The sequence below is a fragment of the Dendronephthya gigantea genome, unplaced genomic scaffold (genome assembly GCF_004324835.1).
Source record: "Dendronephthya gigantea isolate DGI-Jeju-01 unplaced genomic scaffold, DenGig_1.0 000018F, whole genome shotgun sequence".
Classification (NCBI taxonomy): domain Eukaryota; kingdom Metazoa; phylum Cnidaria; class Anthozoa; order Malacalcyonacea; family Nephtheidae; genus Dendronephthya; species Dendronephthya gigantea.
In genome coordinates, this window is record NW_021163028.1 from 1,269,371 (window position 1) to 1,278,474 (window position 9,104).

The 9,104-nt window shown below is 36.3% G+C and overlaps 1 protein-coding gene across 2 annotated transcripts; it reads right to left on the minus strand.

Moving 5' to 3' along the window:
* Positions 1-3,313: 3,313 nt before the first annotated feature.
* Positions 3,314-8,370, minus strand: LOC114520936. 2 transcript variants are annotated; one of them, XM_028541285.1, is made up of 3 exons: positions 8,285-8,370; positions 4,555-4,660; positions 3,314-4,258 (listed from the first exon to the last, which is right to left on the minus strand). In XM_028541285.1, exons 2-3 carry the CDS (start codon positions 4,613-4,615, stop codon positions 3,561-3,563), a joined length of 759 nt encoding a protein of 252 aa, XP_028397086.1. In that variant the 5' UTR covers positions 4,616-4,660; positions 8,285-8,370; the 3' UTR covers positions 3,314-3,560. The 2 variants fall into 2 exon arrangements, with proteins under 2 accessions (XP_028397086.1, XP_028397085.1); XM_028541284.1 differs by lacking the exon at positions 8,285-8,370 and adding an exon at positions 6,584-6,658.
* Between the last annotated feature and the right edge of the window lie 734 nt (positions 8,371-9,104).

Sequence of the window (9,104 nt, forward strand, 5' to 3'; positions counted from 1 at the left end):
TACCCCTATTTATCCTCCTATTTACTCCTATCTATCCTTATTTTTTCCTATCCTAAGATATCCCTAACTATCCCTTAACACAATTAAATGTTTGAAGAAAGCGTGCTTTGAAAGTCAGGAAAGGCGGGGGAAAGACGACCCCCCTCAGTCTACTCCTCGCTCAAGGCGAGGGCATATTTGCCCTCTCGCTCTACTCCTCTCACACTCACAAATTCTCACTTTATTACCTTGTTCTTTTTCGGTTTATCCAGGGCTTGAACCATCGACTGTATACTTGGCAGATCACCGTCTTCACCACTACACCACCAGTTCTTGTGGTGAAAGCCAACAGTTTTTTATTTTACTTAATCCTTTTTTGGAGGGATCTTTGATGAAATAGAAGAAAAAAACATCCCCAGGTCGAACTCGAACCTCCGCCTTTAAACTCGGAGAGCACTGCCTTCACCAGTACACCACACGAACCTGCGTTGAAAAGCTATACTTTTTTATATTACTTCATACCTTTTTGGTAGGAGCTCAAATGAAATAACAATTTCAATAAGTTCACTTTAATGGTTTTTGATTAATTTTCTCGTCTAAAACGCATACAACTGTATCTTATTCGTAGCTTGTAACCTAATATTAGCCAATTGTGTTCTGAGTTCTGACTCGCTAAAATATCGCATACAGATATGCGGCGCCGTAAAGCACTATCTTTCCATAAGTTGGTTATATGCGGCTCAAGTGAAGCTAATGGTTACGGTGCGATTGTTTTGTATTTCTAATGAACTGAAGTCAAAGTAAAGTACATGAATTAACAATGCATTTCAAGTAGGTTTAACTGAAGAAAAAAAGTACAAGAATTAAGAATGGCCGAATACTCATCTTACTGAGACGGGAAAGTTGATAGCCGTAAAAACGGTCTGAATGAGAATTGGTAGGCTACTTCCGTGCCGTGCCAATAAATCGAGTGTAGTGTAAACGGGCTTAAGTCTAATAAAGAACAATAGCTTAGTCAAGCATGCAGTTGTTAAGACGTTGGTCTCTTGAGTCCAAAGGTTCAAGTATTAGATTAGCGTATTTTATATTCGACGAACCGGTTAGACCAGCTATAGTATTTCGACTTTTTATACAACAAAGTCTTGAAATAAATAGTCCATGTCTGTTTAACTGGATATTTGCTTCATTTGCGATTTCAGATGTAATGCTTGTTGCCTCATAACTATATACGATTTACATTTAGCCGAGTTCATATATTATTAGAGAAGGGGAACTCAACGAAGACGGGAAACTCGTCTGATGTGAATTACAGACAGTTTCTCGTCTGAATTTCCCCGTGTAACTTTCCCGTCTAAATTAAGAGTCTGGTCAGTTGGACGGGAATCCCATCTGGAAGAGAAACTCGTCTTAAATTCGCATTTAGACGGATAAATCAGACGAGTTTCAGAAATATCAGTACTGTCAAGGACGGAACAAGGCTAAGAAAAATAAACACAATTATTATCGTAATGATTCGCCTTACCCGACGCATCATCATACATATAAATTTTCCACATCCCAACTCACATTCAGACGGGTTTTTACGGCTATAACTTTCCCGTTTCAGTAAGATGAGTATAAGTATTCGGCTGTTCTTAATTCTTGTACTTTCTTTTCCTTTAAACCTATTTTGAAATACATTGTTAATTCTTGTACTTACTTTGACTTCAGTTCATTAAAAATACGAAACAATCGCACCGCAACCATGCATTAGCTCCACTTCGCCCGCATATAACTTATGGAAAGATAGTGGTTCTAACTGTATGTGATATTTTAGCGACAACACAAATGGCTAATATTAGGTTACAAGCTACGAAAATATACAGTTCTGTGGGATTTGAGAAAATCAATCATGAACATTGAAGTGAACTCATTTACATTGTTATTTCATTTGAGATCTTACGAAAAGGTTAAGTTTCGTCAAAGATCCTTCCAAAAAAGGATTAAGTAAAATAAAAAACTGTAGGCTTTCACGAAAGCCGAGGCCGCCCAATTACTAAGTCTTTTTGTACTCATGTACCCCTCATTCACCCTATCTATCCCTTGATTTCCCTAAAGATTAACTTTGATTTCCAAAGATTAACTGAATATAAATCTCTCCAGGGCAACATACCCACCTTTTTTTATCCTTTATCGCCACGAGTAACGTACTATCCTGTCCTTGATACCTCGATCCCGTACTTGATAGTCCACGACTTTACCACAAGGCTAACTGGTGATTGTTAGAAGCCTACACTAACTTATTCTCCATAACCTTACCATGTAATATTACTGATAACGAAATTTGCATCTAAAACGAGATTCGAACCTTCGACTGTCGACACATAACACCAACAACTTGACGACTAGACTACAAGAACTTCTGCTGAAAGGTTGTGGTTATTTAATTTACTTCATCCTTTTCAAGAAGTTCATAGTGTAAAACGGTTATGGTAGGATTCGAAACATCGATTTACCACTTGGGAGACCATGGTCCCCGCCACTAGACCACAAGATCTGGTGCTGAACGGCAGTGGTTATTTCATTTTATTACTTAATCCTTTTCACGAAGTTGGTAGTGAAAAACGGTTATCGAACCATCAATTTATCACTTGGGAGATGATTGTCTTAGCCACTAGACTGCAAGATCTTGTGCCACGGCTATGGTTATTTAATTTTTTTATCCTTTTCACGAAGTTCATAATGAAAAACGGTTATACTTCGATTCGAACCATCGATTTACCACTTGGGAGACCACTGTGCTTGCCACTAGACTACAAGATCTTGTGCAACGGCTATATGGTTATTTAATTTATTTTATCCTTTTCACGACGTTCATAATGATAAAACGGTTATGGTAGGAAATAGAACCATCGATTTACCAATTGGGAGACCATTGCATGTCTTCGCTACTATATAGACTACAATAGGGACCTTAAGCATGTAGGACGGGAACAGGACGACGGCAGCTGTCAATACGTGAGCGGAATGGCTATGGTTTTTTTATTTACTTTATCCTTTTCTCATATTGGTTAATCTACCCCGTAGAACGAGAACGAACGAGTATGCAAGTATGCTAATGTAAGTAATGTTTTATAGAAATTATGAAAAGCTGGTTGGTTTGCATATTTAAACATGTATACGAGTCGCTCGCCTGTACTGAACATGTCTTCAACCGTATTGTAATGCTTAGCCGCCTTGTATATTGCTGTCTGTTGTTGCACTGAGAGAAAAATTTCAGATCATTCAGTCAGGGATAGCAAAAAATTTAAGACAAGGTTACAATATATATTCAAATAGATGAATAAGAGAAAAGAATGAAGACAACTTGTCAATAGTGTATTAGTCTGATATATAGAACAAAACAGGTCAAGTGGAGTTGACCTGGTTGACCTAAAGTATAAAAATGTTGCCTATTGCTTGCTCTACGATAAAAGTTTGAGAATTGTCGACATATAGGAATACACTTTCCAATACGAACAATCAATAGTGTTGTAATATCATTCCTAATATTATCACCACAAGTAGGCCTTTTCCAGAATCATGTTGGAAAGCAACATTGTTCAATCGCATTCGCATGTGCTTGTGATTTTGGATCGCTTTATCCTTTTTGTCGAAGAACCACGAAGTACGACGAACTCTTTGACACCGTTCGGGGGGTCCTTGTTTGGCACAAGTTTCTTAATCTCTTGGCGAATTCGTATACTGTCAGTCTCAACTTTCTCTACGTAAAGGTATATCTCAGGGCGTAGCAGAATCTCCTTTTCATTTGGAAAAGATGAATATTCTTCTATATCAGTCCCTGTGGCGTCAATTATATGAATAAATGATTTACCACTTCCAAGAAACTCAAACGCGGCTTCTGCATCAGAAGAAGTACTGGCAAATTGGTGGAAAGAAAACTGTGTGCCTTCCACGATAGTTGAACAACGACAGGAACGGTAGAGATTTGAGAACTTTCCAGTACCCAGGAGTATCAAGCCTTCACTTAGTAAATCACCCGTTGTTTTCCAGATTGGTTTAGGATTTCCACTTCTGAGATTTTCGTTTAATTTAGCATAAAATGCCTTTCCACCATTATTTGCGTATGCTTTACATTCTTGTGTGTATATATTAACCAATTCAACTGCCTTCTTTTTATCTTCAGAAAAGGAGGTAAACGTCGCGCTTTTTTTCTTTGCTTCATTCAAACACGTACTCTCAGAGATGAACAAGTCCTGATATAATTTTGAGATCCGGTTACTGTACAACTGGGCATAAGCTAAAACATAAAGAAACCGATCACAAAAAATATTTAACAGACTTAAATTACTTTTTAGTGTGAATTAAACAAGTTAACAGTTTACCATCGTTTATCGATATAACATATAGGCTAAGATATGGGTAATGATGTCTAAGTAAAAAAAATATCATGGAACAGTAAAATTAATATTGTTAGGAATATCATAGGGCGACACGGATGATTAAAGAATCTTTCAGGGCTTTCTTGGAATTTAACCGTTTTCTTGTAGATTTCATGTATTTTTTTCCTGATTGGTCAACACCACATATACTTACAGGAATCTATTGTTAACAGTGAAAGTATAACGAGTAATCCAGTATGTGCAAGATTCGCCATGTGTTCTAGCCGCCTTTTCTATTGCCTCAACGATTTTTATGTTCTCTGGAAAGAAACAAAGGTTTGTATTATGAACTAAAAACATTCGCTATATTATTGGAAAATAATAATCAGAAATCTTATATATATAGCAGATATGATTAAGCGTTAGACAAAAGCAAATTTTTTTGTAGTTTTGAGTGATCTTTACACTTGACCAATACAATATATTAAATATTACGTGATATAAATATCAATTTCCACCGGATAACGATTCCATGTTTAAATTATCATTTTTTTGAAAACGAGCTATTTTTCATTTATTAGGGGTGTCTGATCTTGGTAACTATGGTGATTGAAGGTTCCAGAAGTCTTTTTTCACTCAGAGTCAGAGCAACTTGGCTTGCAATATGGCATGAGAAGATTTTTACTGATTTTCATATTTCAGAGACCTAAAACTCTATGATAATCGTTCTATGAACTACCTAAACCTCCTAGGTTTGCGGGACATTTAATCAATAATATCCCTCAAAGATTTAGTTTAATAATGAAGCAAAGACAATCGGCAAAATTTTCTTACAAACATGCAAAATTGCTAGTCTAAGCAGAGCGATATCGCAATTCAAAGTAGCTTGATAATCAACTAACGTCACGCATTGCACGCTTGAAAGCTAAAAGAGGAGAGGCCTATTAATCAGAAAACCTGTTGCAGCTAAGATTTGAAATAAAGAGGTATTATTGGCTACCAATAAAGAATTTATTGCTTCCTGCACTTGAGATTTAAAGTAGATTAAATACTTTAGTTTGACGCATGAGTAATTTCCTTCGTTCTTCGCTTCGACAAGGTAATTACAGATCGAATTCGACCCGCCCTCCTCTCCGTCTTTTCACGCGAGCTTAATGTAATTGCATATTAGTATATTCGGATGGGCGTTTAAATTAGCCCCACCTTTTCCGTGCGAACTGCTTAGTAATTGAATTTATTGTTCGTTGATTAATAATTAATTTGTTGTTAATTATTCCAACTCTGTGTCTGAGTTGTTTTTTGTACGAGATCTACACCATTTTCAATTCAAATTTGTTAGTGGTCAAATGAAATTTGTATTATATTAAATCGAATGCGTTATACGAGAAATGAAATTCCCAAAATATCAAATCAGATATGCAGATGTATGGTCAAATTAGCTGCGCAAACTCTTCTAGTCGCAGAGTATTTACGTAAACGGTAAACTATATATGGATAACAGTAAACATGATTCATGGCATTGAAGTCTCATGTGAATCCGTAGTGACGTAGACTGATGACAAGACAGAATTACAATCAAACTTCAACTTGCAGGTAAGTCTCGTTTAATTATCAATTTTAGTACAAAAATAACATATGCTATAGCTAAAGAGATGAAATAAGAAGAAAGGTTATTTGTAGGATTCAGAAAAGCCATGCAGGTAAAAAACTGTATTTGGCAACGAAACTTCGTAGAATACGGCGTTAATGACGTAAATGTAAACGTAAGGTCCCATTTGCACGATACCGGATTGCCGACAGAAGAAGCCAAATTCTGTAGGTAATAAAAAACAGTGACGATTTTTTATGTCCGACACCGGAATAATTGTACTAAATCTATCAAATTAATAGGCATTTGCTAATGACCGTTGCTCTGTATCAACCGGTCAAACGATGTCTTGACAAGTGAATTCGGTAACGTGTAAACGCAGCCTGAGAGCATGCCATAAAATGAGAATTAAAACTAAAGATTGCCCAGAGTTCAAATTAAGTGGATTTTGGAACGTAGAGAATATTATTCATATTCTAGTTTTTAACAAGACTTCTTAATTTTGGAAATTATACATCATTAAATGTCTGCATGAGATTTGCACTCGCTTTACTCCCTTTAGTCTCAACAAATTCCATGCTATAGAGCTTTATACAGAAGACAAAATAAAAAGAAACAAACTGAGCTACTAAAAGACAAGAACGATACGCATTACCTGTGGCTGTGTAATGTTTAGTAATTTCTCCAGTTGAACAATATTTAGAAACGGTTGCAAAGCAATTAATATCTGATCTAACCTTTGTAACGAGAAAATATTAACGAACATGCAGTATTATTGTTCACAGATTATGATGACGCGACCGATTAGAAATCTGCCCCCTAATGTTACTCACTGAAGCGATTTATTCAACACCTGATGCTCTTTTACTGGGCCGTGCCCATGCATTAAACGCATGAAAGAATTTAATTGTAAGTAAACGACATGCACCTTTCCTAAGGTGAGAAATACGTAAATACTAAAAATTGATACGAGCGAGCAAACCAACTTATGAATTTCCGTGCAGGATTGCGTGATCCATGCACGAGGGATGTTGCGAGATTTCCGGAAAGTTAAAAAACACGAGCCACATGCTAGAGTTTTTTTACGCTTTTCGAAATTCGACGATTTTTTTTATGTCCGACACCTGAATAATTATACTAAATCTATCAAATTAATAGGCATTTGCTAATGACCGCGTTGCTGCGTATCAACGTCAAACGATGTCTTGACAAGTGAATTCAGTAACGTGTATAAACGAAGCCTGAGAGCATGCCATGAAATGAGACTTAAAACTAAAGATTGCCCAGAGTTCAAATTAAGTGCATTTTGGAACGTAGAGAATATTATTCATATTCTAATTTTTAATAAGACTCCATAATTTTGGAAATCATACATCATTAAATGTCTTCATGAGGTTTGCAAATCGCTTTACTTCCTTGAGCACAACAAATTCCATGATATACAGAAGACAAGCAAAAAAGAAACAAACTGAGCTACTAAAAAGACAAGAACGATACGCATTACCTGTGGCTGTGTAATGTTTAGTAATTTCTCCAGTTGAACAATATTTAGAAACGGTTGCAAAGCAATTAACATCTGATCTAACCTTTGTAACGAGAAAATGTTAACGAACATGCAGTATATTATTGTTCACAGATTATGATGACGCGACCGATTAGAAATCTGCCCCCTAATGTTACTCACTGAAGCGATTTATTCAACACCTGATCCTCTTTTACTGGGCGTGCACATGCATTAAACGCATGAAAGAATTTAATTGTAACTGAACGACATGCACCTTTCCTGAGGTGAGAAATATGTAAATACTGAAAATTGACACGAGCAAGCAAACCAACTTATGAATTTGCGTGCAGGATTGCGATCCATGCACGAGGGATGTTGCGAGATTTTCGGAAAGTTAAAAAACACGTGCCACGTGCTAGAGTTTTTATACGCTTTCCGAAAGTCGACAATTTTTTTATGTCCGACACCTGAGTAATTATACTGAATCTATCAAATTAATACGTATTTGCTAATGACCGTTGCTCCGTATCAACGTCAAACAATGTCGTGACAAGTGAATTTGGTAACGTGTAAACGAAGCTTGAGAACATGCCATGAAATGAGAATTAAGACTAAAGATTGTCCAGAGTTCAAATTAAGTGCATTTCGGAACGTAGAGAGTATTATTCATATTCAAATTTTAATAAGACTCCTTAATTTTGAAAATTTTATACAACATTAAATGTCTTCATGCGATTTGCAATTGCTTCACTCCCTTTAGCCACAACAAATTCCATGCTAGAGCTTTATACAGAAGACAAACAAAAAAGAAACAAATTGAACTACTAAAAAGACAAGAACGATACGCATTACCTGTGGCTGTGTAATGTTTAGTAATTTCTCCAGTTGAACAATATTTATATAGAAACGGTTGCAAAGCAATTAACATCTGATCTAACCTTTGTAACGAGAAAATGTTAACGAACATGCAGTATTATTGTTCACAGATTATGATGACGCGACAATTAGAAAATTGCCTCCTAATGTTACTCACTGAAGCGATTTATTCAACACCTGATGCTTTTTTACTGGGTCGTGCACATGCATTAGACGCATGAAAGAATTTAATTGTAAGTAAACGACATGCAACTTTCCTGAGGTGAGAAAATTAATAGTAAATACTGAATTTCCGTGCAGATTGCGTGATCCATGCACGAGAGATGTTGCGAGATTTTTGGAAAGTTGAAAAACACGAGCCACATGCATGCCAGAGTTTTTTTACGCTTTCCGAAAGTCGACGATTTTTTATGTCCGACACCTGAATAATTATAGTAAATCTCTCCGTATCAGCGTCAAACGATGTCGCACTGTTATTTTCAGGGGCTATTTTAACACCCCCTAATTGCATTTTAGGTCGTGTTAAATTTTGGTGCTATTTTAACACCACTTTTAGAGTTATATTAACTCCTCGGTGGAGTAACGAGGTCTTCGAACGTTGATTAGTATGCAAAAATAATCCCATCTAGAGGGGTTAGAGGAATTAACTCCATTTTAGGAGTTAAATTCCTCTCATTATATATTCGTAATATCGTCCTGATCTACTAATTGTGACCAAAGACAATTGTCTTTATATCCTTGAACTAACCGTCGGGTACGAAACTAATCTAAGAAAAAATGCGCAGCGAAAACACGT

What these genes read in the sequence shown, in the direction of transcription:
- LOC114520936 (XM_028541285.1), bottom strand. Translation starts at nt 4,615, where the DNA reads ATGGCGAATCTTGCACATACTGGATTACTCGTTATACTTTCACTGTTA. An exon ending in ACTGTTAACAATAGATTCCT is followed by an intron (nt 4,259 to 4,554) that starts GTAAGTATATGT and finishes TTTATGTTTTAG; the next exon opens with CTTATGCCCAGTTGTACAGT.